Here is a 17,390-nt window from a genome sequence, read left to right on the forward strand (position 1 = left end):
CTGTGCCAGTGGAAAGCTATTACCAAATGTTACAATCTAGTCTCCAAGCTCAGAAGTACCAGCAATCCATGTTGCATGCACACATGTACCCCCGGATTACTTGCAAGCCTCCATAAACACATCCAGAACCCCTCCCCCGTGTAGAGCGTGACAAAATGGCCAGTAGCTTCCCCAAAAGACTTGTATTGACAAATGCCATCTCTCCTCTAGTCGTCGACCTCACCAAGAGAGATGTCTTTGAGCTTCTCGGTGAAGACTTCACCAGCCTCCATGTGAGCGATGCGGGCCTTGAGACGCTGGTTCTCCAGGGTCCTCTGGGCGAGATCCTGGCGCAGGGACTCCTCGATCTCCCCCTTCCGGTCGATCAGCATGAGGAGAGCCTCCTGTTGCTTCTCCATCGCCTCGAACCTGTCCTCATACTGGTCCTCAACCTCAGCGACAACCTTGCGCATCTTGTTCTGGACATAGTTGGCCGTGTAGTACTTGGTCTTCACCTTGGGGCTGACGATCTCCCAATCATCAAGGTCTTCATCCTTCTGCAGCAGATGTCAGTCATGGAACTTTTGGGTAAAAGAGAGATGGTGGGCAATGTTCACCTTCTCCTTCAAAGGACGCTTCAGATTGACATCGTCCTCAATGAGGAAATCCTCATATCCCTCGGAGTTGGTGCCAGGGTCGTTCCGAGCGTGGCCCATGGGCTCAGGCTTGGCAAGGGTACCACCAGTCATTCTGGTGCAGATGATCTGATTCAAGGCTTTATTAGCACAAGACGATGCTCACGCGGCTGTTAGTGAGAAGCAATGACTTATGTTAGGGTCGCTAGTAATAAAGGCGCGGGCCTTGCCCTTGACATCCTTCTTGCCCTTGGCATCTTTCTTATGAGGCAAGGAATAGCTCATCCTGACAGCTTGTCTTGTAGTGGTGATAGGTGTGATGTTTGGACTGCAGGATGAGGTTGGATTTTCCACTTTGCGAGGTGGAAAGGTTTGGAGGTTTGGGAGAGAGAGAAGAAGAGAAGAAAGGTCTAGGCGAGTTGAGATGGTAATACCACGACCCAAAGGAAGGCCACCATTTGTGGGTCCCAACTTTGTTCCATTGTTGTGACCCAGGTGGATGTGAGGCTTTTGGTGAGACTGGGAAGGAAGGAGCAACCCCGTGAAGACAAAAGGTACCACCTTCCTCATCTCGAATTTTTATTTAATATCTGCCCATCACTGAGTAAACGCGTCATTCTGATGCAGATTTAAGCTTTTCTTTTTATAAAAGATCCCTGGAATGCCCATTATGACACTGAACTGGTGATCTTTCAGTGAACCGTTCTTCTCAGCTTAGCAAGTAAAGTAATGCGGGCTTCTATCTGCTTCTTTTCAAGCCCTCCTTTTCTCTATAGGGATTTGACTAACATTAAAATTTTAGAAACTTACTTAGAAGAAGAAGTACGTACCTGGTTCTTTAGCCAAAAAATGCTAGGCTTCCGCCCGGTGTTAATAAGGCTTAAGGCCTCATTGACGTCATATCAACCTGAGAAACCTTCCTCATCTAAACTTAACACTTTTTATTTCTTTACTTAGCCTTTAGCTACTATATTGCATTTAGAAACTATATATTTAACTAACTCTAGGTTTAGCCTAGCTAACTTAACTAATTAATAGCTATTTAGTTATATAACTATATATAAGCTATTTCTATCTTAGCTACTATTTTATTATTTTACGCCTTAACTTCCCCTATTATAATAATAATAACTTTTTTACTATATCTCTAATACTTTAAAACTCTTTCTTAATACTACTCCTTTTTACTATTTACTAACTAATTAACCCTTTTAACTATATAGCTTTTAGGTTAATATATTATTATTAAACTTTTTAGAAGACTTTTAGCTTACTCCTAGTACTTAAGACTATTATAGTTTTATTACTTACTATTAGTAATACTATTAATATATTAAAGTAATTTAGATCTATAAAACGTATAGATTCTTAACTTTAAGCTTAAGATCTTTAGCTATTTAGAGGAAACTTATAAGATACTTATAAGTTAATAGATTATTATTAATATTTAGAATAAATACCTTAATAATATTAAGATCTTTATCTTTAAGCTTATTAAGGGTAGGTATAATAATACCCTTTTATTATAGCTAGCTAACTAATAGTAGGGTTTATATTATAGTAAGTTAGGTAATAATAACTAATAATAGTTATTAGTCTATAGTTAAGTAATTATAGGTCTTAAAAGGCTTAGTAATTAGTTAAGTCCTTAATAAGGTTATAGAGTAATTATTACTTAGGTATAACTAAAAGTATTATAAATAATAATTATAAGTTAATTACTAAAGAGCTATAGGAGTTTAAACTTAAGTAGACTTAAGTTTATTATTATAGCTAGCTAATTAATAGTAGGGTTTATATTATAATAAGTTAAGTAATAATAAATTAATAATAATTATTAATTTATAGTTAAATAATTATAAGTCTTAAAAGGCTTAATAATTAGTTAAGTCCTTAATAAGGTTATAAAGTAGTTATTACTTAAGTATAGCTAAAAGTATTATAAGTAATAATTATAAGTTAATTATTAGAGAGTAATAGATATTTAAATTTAAATAGACTTAAGCTTATTTTATATATAAGTTTAATTTATAATCTTTCTATTAATAAGTAATTCTATTAATTACTTATTAAGTATTAATAAATATTTAGTAATTATTAGTAAGTACTTAATAAGTACTTAATAGATCTATTTTATTACTTAGTCTTTATCTTATCTTTATATAACTTATATTATAGTTCTTCTATATTAAGTAAGCCCCTTATATTCTTATAATTCTATATATAAAGGTAATATTTTAACTATTTAGCTTTTAATAGGGCGTTCTTTATTAGTTATACCTTATAGGTTATAATATTAAGTCTCCCCTTAAAAAGTCTTATCTCTAAGGCTTTATATAAATAGGTATTAGTTTCTAAATTAGAGATCTATTAATCTTATTTTCTATTTTATTTATAATACTAATATTATATTAAGTTATATTATTAAATTTCCTATAGTTTTTACTTTTTATTATTATTATTATTCTCTTAAAATTACTATAAAAAGCTTTAAAGTTATACCTTATTATTACTATTATATAAAGGGTTTATATTATAAGATACTATTTAACTCTATAGTTTATAGAGAGTATATTACTATTAGTAGTATTTATTATTTTTATAATACTTTAGAGAATATAATTTATTAATATAAATAACCCTTTTCTAAATATATCTTTTTTTTATTAATTATTGTAATAAAATAATTAATAATAAAGTCTTATTATTTAGATAATAAGAAAGAAGAAATAAAAAAGTTATTTTAAAAAAGAATAAAAGCTTTATAAAAAGTATAAATAAAAGTAAATAAGATACTTATAAAGCTAAATTATATTTATAAAGTAAAGTAATTAGTTTTTAAAAAGGGTTAAATAGAAATAAAGTTAATAGTTAAGCTAAATAAGGAGGTAGTAGAGTTATCTTTAGTATATAAAGCTTAATTACTAAGTGCCTTTAAGGTAGTTAATTTTAATAAGGTAATTAGTAACTAAAATCTTAATACTCTTAATTTTTTATTAGTATCCTAAAGTAAATAAGTAGTCTACTTTTTTTAGATCTATTTATTTTATTAGGAATTTAGATATATAGTTATAGTAGTTATAATCTTTTTAATTCTTTTTATAGGATTTTTATTATTTAAATAATAAGGCTTTTAGTTTTTTATACTTATTATTATAACTAGTATTATTTTAAAGCGTCTAATATATTTATAACGTTCTTAACTAGTTTCTATATATTATCTTTATATCTATATTCTTTCTTTCTAATAAAGTATTTAATATTATCTTATTTTTAAATATAATTAATAATCTATTTAACCTTATAGTTTTATTTAAGTTTAACTTTAATATAGTCTTATATTTCTAATTCTTTAAGTACTTATTTAAAGAATAAAATATAAAACATTAAGTAATATCTTATTATATTAAGTAATATAAATTTAAAATTAATATTAAATATCTTTTTTATAATTTTAAAAGGTTTAAGTTTTTTAAAGTCTAACTTATTATTTAGTTATTTTATCTTAATATTTTATTAAAGGAAATAGATATTATCTCCCTCTTTTAGAGTTAGTTCCTTAACTCTTAATTTATTAATATATTTATATATATATTTATATATAAATTTAAGATTTCTTAATAGCTTTTTTTAGATTTCTCTAAGTTTATTAATATTTATTATAGCTTTTAGTACTATTAAGCCTTACTATAGTTCTCTATAGGCTATTAAGTTAAATCTATAATTTAAATAAAATAGTAATTCTTTTATACTTTCTCCTATTATACTATTATAAGCAAATTAAGCTATAAGTAGTAGTTAGACTTAATTATCTTATTAATAGTTAATATAGTAATATAAATAGGTTTCTATAATCTAATTAATTTATTTTATTTAGCTATTAGTTTATAAATAAAATATAATAAATATTTTATAATTAAATCTAAGTTATAAGATTAAAGATCTCTAAAACTTAAAAGTAAATAATTTATTTCTATTAGATATAATTTCCTTTAGTATTCTATATTAACTAATAATTATCTATGGAAACTTATATATAAAGTCTTTTATAGTATTAAACTCTATATAAAGAATAAAGTATAAATACTTTATAAGTTTATTAATAATAACTAAGATATTATTATAATAGACTTTAGTTATTAGTTTTTAAGACTTAAATAGCTTAATAATAAAGTTTAATAAGATAGATTTTTATATAGTTTATAATATTAAAAGTAGCTATATCTTACTATAAGGCTAATATTAATTAGATTTACTTTTTATATAAACCTTATAGTTTTTAATTGCTAAAGATACTTCTTATTATATAGCTATTTTATTATAATATTATTTAATATATTTCTATATCTTAATTATATCTTAATAACTATATATAGGTATTAAATATATTTCTATAATAGCTTTAATAGATATTTTTTTAATTAAGCTAATATTATTTCTTTTAGCTATATATAGAAGTCTAATAGTTAATATAAAGTTACTTTATTTAATTTATTTTAAAAATAACTTATATTTCTTTAAGTATTAAGATATTATAATTTATTTATCTATTTAGAGTATTAATTTATTTATTTTTTAATCCCGTATAGTAAATAATTTTAAAATTAAATTTAAATAAGAATTCTAACTATTTAATTTATCTCTTATTTAAGACCTTAAAGGTAATAAAATATAAGAGGTTTTTATAATTTATATAAACCTTTATAGAGTATTTAGTTCTTAAGAGGTAAAGTCTCTATTCTTTAAATACTTTAAAAATAGCTATAAGTTTCTTATTATAAATTTAATAATTGAGTTTTAGTTTATTAAGTTTTTTAAATAGAAAAGTAACTAATTATAATTATTTTTTTATATCTTATTATAAAAGTTATACTTTTATAGTAAAATTAGAGATATCTATTTTAACTTTAAAGAGTTTTTTTAGATTTAAGATATATAAAATAATATTATTTATTATATATTATTTAATTTAGTTAGAGTCTTTTTAATATTTTATAGTTTATTTAAAAGATTTATCTTTTTAAATAAGCTCTATAAAGCTTTAGTTAGCTTTTATATAGTTCTTATTAAACTATTAATAAAAGTTAATAAGTCTAAGAAATAATTAAATATTCTTGACGTTTTTTAATATTAATTATTTCTAAATTACTTTAATCTTCTTTTTGTTTATTTAAATAACTCTTAGAGTAATTATAAATTTAAAGTAGTTAACTTTTTAGGTATAAAATTTACTCTTTTTAAGTTTTATTAATAATTTAATATCTTATAATACCTTAAGTACTTTATGGATATTTTATTTATATTAGTTTATTATTTTTAAGAAAGTAAAAATATTATTTAAATATATAATAATATATATATTAATATATTTTTATAAAATATAATGAATTATACTTTAAAAGGTTATTATGGTATTAATAAGGCTAAAAAGTATAATAAAGGTTTTAAAATATCCTCTATATATTCTAAATATAGCCTTTTAAATATTATTATCTTTAATATAAATTAAGTTATAAGCTCTTTTAAAATTAAGAGCTATAAATTAATTTACTCTATATAGTAAGTCTTATAATTTAGAGATAAATAGTAATAAATAGTAGTTCTTAATAGTAATATTATTAAGTTTTTAATAATTAATATATAGTTACTTCTTTTTATTTTTCTTAAATATTAATAGAATTAAGTATCTTATTAGTAATATTAAGGGTTTAATATAGCTCTTCTTAAGGTTCTCTTTTAGCTATTTATTTAGAGCTTATATCTTATTTTAAAATAATCTATAGATTAAACTATATATTAATTCCTTTCCTTTTTTTAGTTTAATTTTATAATTAAAAGGTTTATATTTTAATAATTTAATCTTTAGTTTTTCTATAAATAATTTATTATAGATTTAATATTTATTTAAAATAAATAGAAAATAATTATTCTTATTAATATTTATTATTAATAATATTTTAATATTTTTATTTTTAATCTTTAAGTAGATAATAAATCTTCTTACTTAAAGAGTTACTAAATACTTATTTAAAGTACTCTTTATAAATTACTACTTAATAACTAAGTCTTATTTCTATAAGAGTTAATTTATTCTCTAATCTTTCTATAGGTTTTTATGATATAACTATAGTCTTTTAAGAATAACGTTATATTTATCTTTTATCTCTATAATATTAAACTAAAGGTATTTATTTTAATTATAGATCTATAAAGGGAGTTATACTATCTCTATAATAATATATCCTCTATTATATTAAATTTATTCCCCTTTTATATTATTAAGTTTATAATAGTCTTTTTTTATTTTTTATTATTATATTATATTTTATAAGTTTATTTATCTTAATAAAATAAAGTTACTTTAAGCTTTACTATTTATTATAATAGTAATTAGCTTTTTATTAAGTTATATTTAAATTTAGATATATTTATATTATTAAGCTAAATATACTTTAGTTATATTATATAGAGACTTTATTTTATTTATTTATTATTATCTTTTAGTTTTAATAAGTAATTTTAATTTTTTAATTAGTTATCTCTTTAATAAGTAATCTATTTTTCTTTATATTATACTTTTTAAAGTTAGCTTTTTTTATATTTTAGTATAAAGGGAGTTACTTTATTTTAGCTAAATTATTATACTTTAGCTTTATTTTCTCTATATATTATATATTTATCTTATTAGTAATCCTATTAGCTTATATTAATATTATAGAAGTATCTTATAGAGTATTTTTAGTTTAGTCTAAAAGTTATAATTTACTTATTAAACTTCTTAAGTTTCTATTTATAGATTTAGTTAATATAATAAATCTTTTTAATAGATTTATTATTATATCTTTTAAGATAAAATTAATAGTTAGATTTATCTTTTAGGTATTCTTTATGTTTATTAAAGAGGTATTATAGCTAATAGAGGTATTAATAATAGTTACTTTCTATATATAAATATAAATAGTATTTAGTTTAAGTTTAGATTTATACTTCTTATTATATTAATCTCTTAAAGTACTAAAGAATTTAAATATCTATTAATTATTTATAGAATTAATTTTTCTATAATAAAGATATTTATTATTCTTTATATATTTATTATTAGATTTCTCTTTAGAATTAATATTATTAATATTAGGTTTATACTTATAGATAGCTTCTATTTAAATATATTCTTAAGTAATATTACAAGGTTTATTTAAATTATAAAGTAATTCTTTATAGGTTTTAATCTATTAGTTAATTTATATATCTATATAAAGATCTAATTTATTATTAATAGTTTTAATAATATTATTTATTTATTTAAAGTCTATTAGTTTTATAATTATTATAATAGCTATAATTTCTTTTAAAGCTCTATACTTTAAGAGGCTATTTAGTTATTTTTATACTTTATATTTAAGCTTACTATTACTTTAATATTCTATAGTAAGGACTTATTAAATAGGGGGTCTATTAATATTCTTTATTTTAATAGTATTATATCTTATTCTATTAGGGTCCTCAAGGTATTATCCTATATATTCCTTCAAGTTTAAATAAACTCTATAGTTATTATTAAAGTAAGTAGTCTAACTAAGTTATTTATAAGGTATTATCTTAATAATAATACTAAATTATCTTTTTTAATAGGTTAGAATTTCTCTTTTTTAGAGGATTAATATTTCTATATAATATATCTTATTTTATTATAGTTATAGTATTTTATTTCTTTTTTCTAATTAGGGTTGTTGTGTTTTTTACCTATTAAGCTATATGAAAGTCTATAAGCTTATTATAGTAACTATAAATAGTATTATTATATTTATTATATTAATTATTATTATAATACTTAAGCTATTATTAATATTTATATTTAGAGTTAATAAGTTATTATTATTTATTTTTCTCTTTATATTATTTATAAAGTTAGTTATCAATTTTTATAATTAGCTTAATATATTAGAAAAAGTTATTAAGTCTATTTATTTTAATAATTTTATTTTTAACTTTATTCTTAAGATTATTATAAAATATAAAGATCTTACCTTTATTAATAAGGTCTAATTATATATAAATCCTCTAGAACTCTATTATATAGTTTTTAGCTAATTTAGTTTATTTAAGTTAGAATAAATCTTATTTAGCTTATTATTTCTTATTAAGGTTTTAAAAAAGAGACTTTAAGGTATTTTTAAACCCTTAAAAAGTATTAAAGATATCTCTAATTTTAATAGAATAATACTTTAATAATTCCTTAATAAGATATTCTTTAAGAAAGGGTTTAAACTACTAAAGAGCTTATTTCTTAAGGAAGATAGATATATAAATAACTTTCTTAATTCTATTTCTAAAGTTATTATAATAGAAGTTTTAATAGTTTTTAATTTAAATAAGAAATCCCTTAAGTAGTCTTAAGGTTTTATTAAATAGAATAAAGAAATTAAATTAAAGTTTTTTTTATCTCTTTATAATAAGAATAGTAATAATATTAATAGTAACTTAAAGAGTATAGTTTTATTATTTAAGCTAATAGATATATTAACTAATTAAGTATATAGCGTTTTAAAGTTCTTTAATAATATAGATATTAATATTAAATATTTTCTATATCTATTATATATCTTAATTAACTTATTTAAGCTATTCCTTAAGTATATTATTATTATTATTATTATTATCTTTTTTTTTAATCCTTAAGTTTTTAAGCTAAGTTCTTTTTAATAAAAGCTTTTTTAATACTAGAGGAAGAGCTAATATTAAGGGTCTTTCTAAAGAGTTATAAAAATATTATAGTATTATTAATAGTCTTTTAAAGAGTAACTTATTAAATAAGAGTAATTAAAGTATTATAGCTAGCTAATTAATAATAGGGTTTATATTATAATAAGTTAAATTATAATAACTACTAATAGTTATTAATCTATAGTTAAGTAATTATAGGTCTTAAAAAGCTTAATAATTAGTTAAGTCTTTAATAAGGTTATAAAGTAATTATTACTTAAATATAATTAAAAGTATTATAAATAATAATTATAAATTAATTACTAAAGAGCTATAGGAGTTTAAACTTAAGTAGATTTAAATCTATTTTATATATAAATTTAATTTATTATCTTTCTATTAATAAGTAATCTTATTAATTACTTATTAAGTATTAATAAGTACTTAATAAGTATTTAATAGATCTATTTTACTACTTAATCTTTATTTAATCTCTATATAACTTATATTATAGTTCTTTTATATTAAGTAAGCCCTTTATATTTCTATAATTCTATATATAAAGGTAACGTTCTAACTACTTAGCTCTTAATAGGGCGTTCTTTATTAGTTATACCTTATAGGTTATAATACCTTTTTATTAGGGTTTAAAGCTAATAATATAGCTTTATAGGTAAAATAAGCTATAATAACTTTTATATTAAAGTTTAAATTATTATATTTATAGCTATTAATACTCTAAATACTATAAATATATATTAGTTCTCTAACGTTATTATTATTAAGCTTATTATATAGTATATTAAGTTAAATAATACTTATTTTAAAGGAAGGATTTAAATATAGTAATAAATAAGGAAAATAAAGAATAAGCCTTTAGCTTAAAATAATAGCTAGCTTTTTATACCTATTTAATAATATAATAGAGATACCTTATTAGCTATCTTTTTAGCTAAAAGACTATAAAGGTATTATAAAGAGGGACTTATAACTAAAAGGTTTAATACTATTATAATAGATTTAAGCTATTATGATTATTAGTAATAAGGCTTATTATTCTCCCTTTTTCTATAGCTCTTATAAACTTATATATATCTAAAGACTTTAGCTAAGCTAAGCTTATTAGTTAATATTAATTTAATTATTATTTATATCTATTTATTATATTAAGAGGTAATATAAGCTAAAGTATTAGAATTATATTAAAGAACTAAGAAACTTATATTAATAAACTGCTATAAAGCTCCCTTAGAGCTAGGTAATACTCCCCACCTATTTCTTTACTTTTGCGACTTTGACGCGTCGTTAACACGCTAAAAGTCTGATCACGTGGACCTTTTACTAACCTCAAGCGCGATCTCTTAATCGACTTAATCTCTCCGGCCAGACTCCAACCCGAACCTTCTCATCTCCTCCAACATCATCCCTTCACACGAATCTTTCCGCTTATGTTTTATCTCCCATCCCTGTCTCATGTGAGACCAAAAACACATCCAAAAGCTCAGAAAGAATCCATCTTTCTGGTGATTTTCGCTCCTTCCTGGTTCGCCTAGCAAGCAATCTCTTTCCCGTGTTGAGCCTCTTATCCCTACACCTCTGCTGCTGAAAACTTTTCTCTTTGCTTTCTTCTCTGGTGCTCTCTATTTTTTCCACATTATTCTGTTTTCTTTTTGGACTTTGTTCTTCTGCGGCGTTTGGTTACCTGAGGCAACGTGCCTCCTCTACCCGCTCCTGCCTTTGAGGTGGGAGCATCTTTTCCACCCGACCTCATCTTCTACTCTGCCCCACCCACCACCACCTTCCCCCCTTCACACCTCATCACAGATCTTTCATTTATCTCCCCGACTCTTCCACCTCCTCAACTTCTTCACCTTCACCGTTTCTCGGCTCTTCACATCCTTACCTCTTGACGTCGCGATCTCGGCCATCGCCATGATCGGTCCTCGAGTCGGTAAGCAAGTCTCAACACCACTTATCCTCGTCGTCGACAATCCACTGACATATTTCTTAGCATCTTTTTCTTGACCGGGTTCCTGGCTCATTTGCCTACCTCGCTTCACCCGATCATCGCAACTTCCTTCCTTGCCAGATCCGACGGAATACCACGAAGGTAAGCACCACGATCTTTTCATTATGTCCCAGCCTCGTCCCGTCGCGTTCTTCCCATCTCCTCATCTTGGCCGCTGGACTCAAAGCAATCCCTTGAGGCGTCGAGAGGCCGGTTCTGCAAGAGTTGGGGCGCGAGTCGATCGTCAGAGCCATTTGGACCGGCTGGGCAATCACTCACTCTCTCCCCTCCCACCGGTGTCCGCCTTTGGCCTTTGAGCGGACGTTGTTGGTCTCAGGGAGCGCCCGATCTATCGGGTAGTCACAGCCGGTTTATGTGTCACGTCTCACCCCGGTGTGGTGCCGGGGTTGGTGAGCTCGGGACCTTCACACTACCCTCTCGTTCCCGTGTGGTAGTCACGGAATCCTGCAGTTGAGGGTCGTTCTTCGGAATCGTCCTCGATACAAACAAAACTTGCAAAGAGCGGCGCGCAGGACAAGCCCGGAACTTACCACCAGTGGCCCACCTGCGACGCTTGACTGTCTGCCAGGTTTTCCTTGCGAGTGCCGTGTCATATTACAGATGGAGGCGTTGGATTGAGCGCAACAGAGGGTGACGAGTGTGGCTTACCAGCAAGTTTTCCTTGCTGACTGGGTGAAGATACAGGATCCTTCTCGATTTGGAGGCCACTTTCTCACCGCCGGCCTCCGACCCGATATCACAACCTTCGACGTGTTTTCGTCGCTGACCCTTCCTCGGCACCTTTGCCACGGTCGTCCTGGATGAAAACTACTGGTGATGGGATACTGCTTTGTTGGGAGGGGGAGGCTGTGGATGACAATTTGGGATTCAAAGGTAGTCAATGGGACTCTTCAACAAAGCGCTGCTTCACTTCAAGTGACGAGCTCACAAAGACACCTTTTGATGCGGCATGCCGATACAACAATGTTTTACAGGATCCTGTGTGTTGTCTCTCGAGTTCCCTGAAGTGGCTTCCGCGCTCAACCTGTCGCCAGCTTTGTCGCTCTTGACGTCTTTTTGCGAGGTATGCCTTGGTTCTCGCCAGCTCAAACCCAAGACATTCCTCCAATATTATTTTCCTTCGATTACATCTCCCCAGGAAACCTGCACTTACCCCTTCCGTTGCAAGCGTCCCAACATCCCTCCTCGAGACAACAACGAAAACATCCGTCTCCAACAGTGGTGCAATGGGCGCAAGTAGAACAGCCAAACGGCACAACGTTTCCTTGCTCGGAGATGTAGTATTCCTCGACAACCACAGTGTTCGGGAGGAGCTGCCAGGCTGGGTTTGGCTGATTCGCAGCAGCCGAGACCACCATGGTCGCAATGGCGACAGCGTTGACGATGCAAGGCATTTCCCTTGGAAGATGTTAGAAGAGCGGGTACACCAGCGACGAGACTACGAGCTGCGAGACTTACTGGATAGGCGATGAGACTCGGGAATCTTTTGAGCAAGACGAGAGACCTTGAGGACTTAAATGCTAATTCTCTCGGCACGGGGCCCCTCGAATGGCTGGGCTCGCCGACCGACGACGGGAACGCTCTACGAGGGAATCGCCAAGGATGAGACGACTCCAGCGACGCTTCGGACGCCCAACATTGTAAGATCGAGAGAATGCTAGGGAGCATTTCCGATTGGCTTAGCAACGATGTTATCAGTTGGTTCTCAACCGTGCCGCAGACGACAACGCCGCTTTGCCGTGTCAGCACATAATAGGGGGCGTACCTTCTTTTCAGGTTCGATGAGCCCAGACTCATGGATTTTATCGTCCTTTAACCATATAGTACCGCATTACAAACTATTTCGCCCGCCATCTTCTCCGCCGAGGCCGTGTTATATTCCGTGGTATTGTCTGATATTACACCACATCGCGAGGTCTCAACGTCTGATGGAGTCGGTCTCGGTGTCAAGAGGCTACCACTACAATGACATCATAGAGCCTCAGCTGCTTATCCGACCATGTAGGTTGGTTCGACACCGGACAGGTAGCCAACTCACACTTTAGGAAGGTGATTATCCCACGCATACAGGCGACCAGCCAAGCCCCATTCCCCATGGCGTTATCGAATGAAGTCTCAAAAGCTTCCAGCAGGAAAGTCATGTCCGGAGTTCTGGAAGGCCTGTGATCCCAAGTGTCTCAATGTTCCTATCTCCAGAAGGTGACACGAACCCCAACGAGAGTTAGCGAAACCAAGATGCTGGCCAGTCTACGCAGTGATATCGACATTAGAACCATAATATTCCTTCGACCATGTGACGAGCGCTTCGCACACAGTCATCCTTTATGTAAGTACTATCAATACAAACACCCTCTGCTTCGCAGCTGAGTAGTTTCTCATCCCTTCCTTCTGTACAATTCGAGTCCCCTCGTCTCGCACCAAGCTTGTCCAAACTCACTGTCTACGAGGGTTCGCATCCAGCTCTGTCGGAGGATGTGACCACTGGTTGGAGTCCAATTCTCCCGGTGGCTGGTGAACGTTGCGGGGGACGTTGTAGGCGTCCAGTTCTCCTGGAGGTTGCTGGGCATTATATGACGTCTCTTGAGTCTTCGCCCAGTCTCCGTGTGGCTCAGAAGTAGGCACCGCTGCATGTTCGCCGCTGTACTTCCGCTTGAGCCTTCTCCTCATGAAGAAAAACGCCATTACGCCGAGTGCAATGCCCACCAACGGCCCTATTACCACACCAGCGATCCAAGCCTTGCTTTCTTGTTTCGGTTCCGGGTTCGGGGTCGACGATGCAGATGGTGTTGTTGTATTGGAACTTGAGGAGGCCGAACTTGTCGCCGACGACGATGTAGCCGCTGTAAACCAATTCATCAGTTCACGACCCTGAAACAAAGCAAGAAGACAACGAGCGTAGGAGACCATACCTGTACTAGAGCTTTGAGTGGGAATATACAACACGTTGTACAATGGCGGAAGTGTTTCACCGCAGTATATGCTACGGTAGAGAGGCGTATCCGTAGCCGCTTGATGATGGTAGATTGTCCGAGTCACGCAGAGAGCGTCGTCGCTATGGATTTCATGTATGTAAGCATGCAGTTCACATCTTCCGGTCCTCCGTTTGATCCAGGATGTCGACGAGCAACTTACCAGACAGCTCTATCCTGAGTTCCATCGTAATATATCGTGGACCCGGCACATCCCGTCGCGACAGAACAGTCGGAAGGGCAGCAATTCACATAACCGGCGTGGATAGTCGGTTTCTCTGTTTCTTGCTGGCAATAATTCGCCCATGCTACGTTCAGTCAATAATTATCTCCAGCATCCGGCGGATGTATCCCAGGACGTGGTGGTCGAGTCGACAAACTTACTGGAGGTCCCTGAGATTTCCCACCCGATAAAGTCGAAACGGGTCGCATCTTCCGTTCTTACTTCTCGACGTTCCATCATTCCCGAGGTTAAAGGAATCGTCCGAGTTGTTACAGAGATCGAAGGAAGCGGCACAGGGAATCAACTCGGCTCATCTACCCGGCACAGCCTGGTATCAAGACAAAGGCGATTCCAGAGCTCCGGCTGCGTGTCTCACGTTGCAACCTGCCTGTAAATCTTCAGCGTTAAGTACTTTCACATACCCTTGACAGCCAGCACATGTACCTCAAATTAAGGCGGTCCGGATGCCGGCAGAGAACATGGGCCACAACCAGGCTGGCAAATCAGCACGAAAAGGAGCCAAGGTGTGGCACTCCTGGAAATTGTGACGGCAAACGACTTTTCGTAAATAGACACACCCTTCGTGTATGCGGCCCAGCGGCGATGTCAAGATACCTTGAAGAATTGCAACTCAAATCAGGCGACCAATGACGGGTCTTCGCTGTCATGGTTGCTAGACCTTTCTGTGGGCAATGAGACCGGCAAGGATCCAACAGCAGGAAGCACTTTTGTTCCTTGGTAATCAAGCTTAAGTCGCCATCGAGGCTTATTTTCCTTTAATTGTCTCTATTCTGTGTTGGACATGCTGGCATTCATATCACATTAGTGTTGATGGGCTGCGCCAGGAATACGCCCACTGCCGCAGCCTGACGACGTCCCTTGCGCTGCCACATGATCCGTCCTCCACGCCCAACAACCTAACCTACCTAGACTTCCATCTGTGGTGCCAAGTAGGCACCGACCCTGCCAATTATCAGCACAATTTTCGTTCTCGGCGGCACGGCATGGGGAACTCACCCAATGATCATGTAGCAAACACACATCAGACCACCTTTCAGCCCACTCGTCCGCAAAACGCCATTTCCGTCGCTCAGGATCAACAAGTTGACCAACAGAGCCGTTCCCATAAGCGCGGCCATCTCGAAGAGGCTGAAGTTGAGAGCCAGGTCCCGGGACAGAATCCATCCAGCAATGACAGTCAGCGGCGCGACGCAGAGGGCGATTTGTATCGAGGAACCGACTGCTACCGCGATAGCCAGATCTAGCTTACCCCTGGCAGCCACCGTAACCACTGTGACATACTCGGCAACGTTGCCGATGACCGGGAGTATGATGAGACCGATGACGGACTCGGATAGGTGGCCCTCGTGCGTCACTTCGTCGATTGCGCTGACGAGAAACTCGGCGCACATCGACATCAAGCCGGAGCTGATAATCAGGACGAATATAGGTACGAGCCTCTCTACTAGTGACTTCTCGCGGTGCGATTCCCGGGCGTGGGCGCTGTCTGTGCTGTTCCGACGTCTGCGTAAGATGTGCAGGCTTGGTAGACTGGACCCTACAAGTCTCCGATGTTCCGCGCTGGCGGCCGATACATCTCGGCTGAGGCTTCTGCGTACAGCGCGATTGTTATTTTCGATAGACTGCCTGCGAGGCCTTGTCGAGGGATCTTGACAGCCGACTCTGCGATCGAATTGGAGCTGCTTCCCAGCGTTGCGGCCTCGAAACTCGTCCTCTTCCTCATCATCCTCAGACTCGGAGACAGAAACCTGATCATCGCCCAGCTTTGGTCGGCCATTATCACCATCATTGACTTCACTATCTCGATCTCGCCTCCCGCCATCTGCGAAGCGAATGGTACGAGAAGAGAGAATGGCTTCTTCATCCAAATGGGTGCCGGTACATGTATGCTCTCGAGAAATCGTCGGCGTTTCAGGCAGACTTTCGAGGTCGAACGAATTCGTCGGGGCTGCTTGGTACGACCCTGCGATGGAATGCGCTCTAATCTCATACATCAAGTACATGATGTAGATAAAGAACACCATCAGAGCAGACAATCTACCCATAGTCAAAACGGCGTCGTCGCCGTCACCAGCCTGACTGGCAGTATAGTCGAAGGCCGTCTGTCTTTGGTAAGCTACGCGTCCAAAGCTTTGGCTTGAAGGAGAGTTACCGGAATTAGGAAAACGAATACCGAAACAAACAAAAGACAGCTCAAGAGCTGCGTCTCAATGGTGTTGAGAACAGGGTCATCATGCCATAGCCCATTCACGCAGAGAGCGGTGCCGAGAATCAGCAGGAGGTTGACTAGCATGGAACCAAGGATAGACGCCTGAACGATATGGATATGGTTGTGTTTGAGTGCAACACTGTATGTGTCAATGTTAATACCATTGTTGGCGACATCGTGACCGTATCAGAAAGACGATGAGACCTACATGCTTCAACAACAAATTTCATTAGTTGTACCCGGACAAAGACAATCAAGTCAGACTCACAACAAGATCAGCTCGACAAGGTTCCCCAAACTGATATTTAGGAGAGCTCCGACGGTGTCTCCGACATCGCTGGCAATCTTCTCGGTAGCCCCAGTGAGGAGTGACGACAACGGTATGATGGCGATCCCGTTGAACACAAATATCAGTATGGGGCTGACTTGAGATAGGAATAACCAAACGCCGACGGGGACGAAGACGAGCAAGAGGTTCAGCCAAGACGACAGCATCGCGTCTCTCAGAAGTCCACACATCCTCGTCGCTTTCGACCTAGCGCAGTGTTGCTTCTTCTCGGGTGACAAACTGTTTTCGGTTGCCTGAGAGTCCGAACGTCGTGCACGGGTCGTGGATGGTTGC

At 33.1% G+C, this 17,390-nt stretch overlaps 2 protein-coding genes across 2 annotated transcripts; both read right to left on the minus strand.

Annotated features, from left to right (window-relative positions):
• Positions 1-206: 206 nt before the first annotated feature.
• Positions 207-728, minus strand: CkaCkLH20_07154 (uncharacterized protein; the record flags this gene model as incomplete). The annotated part of the gene is made up of 2 exons (XM_038889871.1): positions 207-536; positions 597-728. 2 exons carry the CDS (start codon positions 726-728, stop codon positions 207-209), a joined length of 462 nt encoding a protein of 153 aa, XP_038744795.1.
• A 14,736-nt stretch (positions 729-15,464) lies between these two features.
• On the minus strand, positions 15,465-17,263 carry CkaCkLH20_07155 (sodium calcium; the record flags this gene model as incomplete). The annotated part of the gene is made up of 4 exons (XM_038889872.1): positions 15,465-15,501; positions 15,556-16,661; positions 16,733-16,907; positions 17,037-17,263. The coding sequence occupies 4 exons, from the start codon at positions 17,261-17,263 to the stop codon at positions 15,465-15,467; spliced, it is 1,545 nt and encodes a 514-aa protein (XP_038744796.1).
• Positions 17,264-17,390: the final 127 nt, after the last annotated feature.

This window comes from Colletotrichum karsti, assembly GCF_011947395.1.
Source record: "Colletotrichum karsti strain CkLH20 chromosome Unknown Scaffold22, whole genome shotgun sequence".
NCBI classification, from domain to species: domain Eukaryota; kingdom Fungi; phylum Ascomycota; class Sordariomycetes; order Glomerellales; family Glomerellaceae; genus Colletotrichum; species Colletotrichum karsti.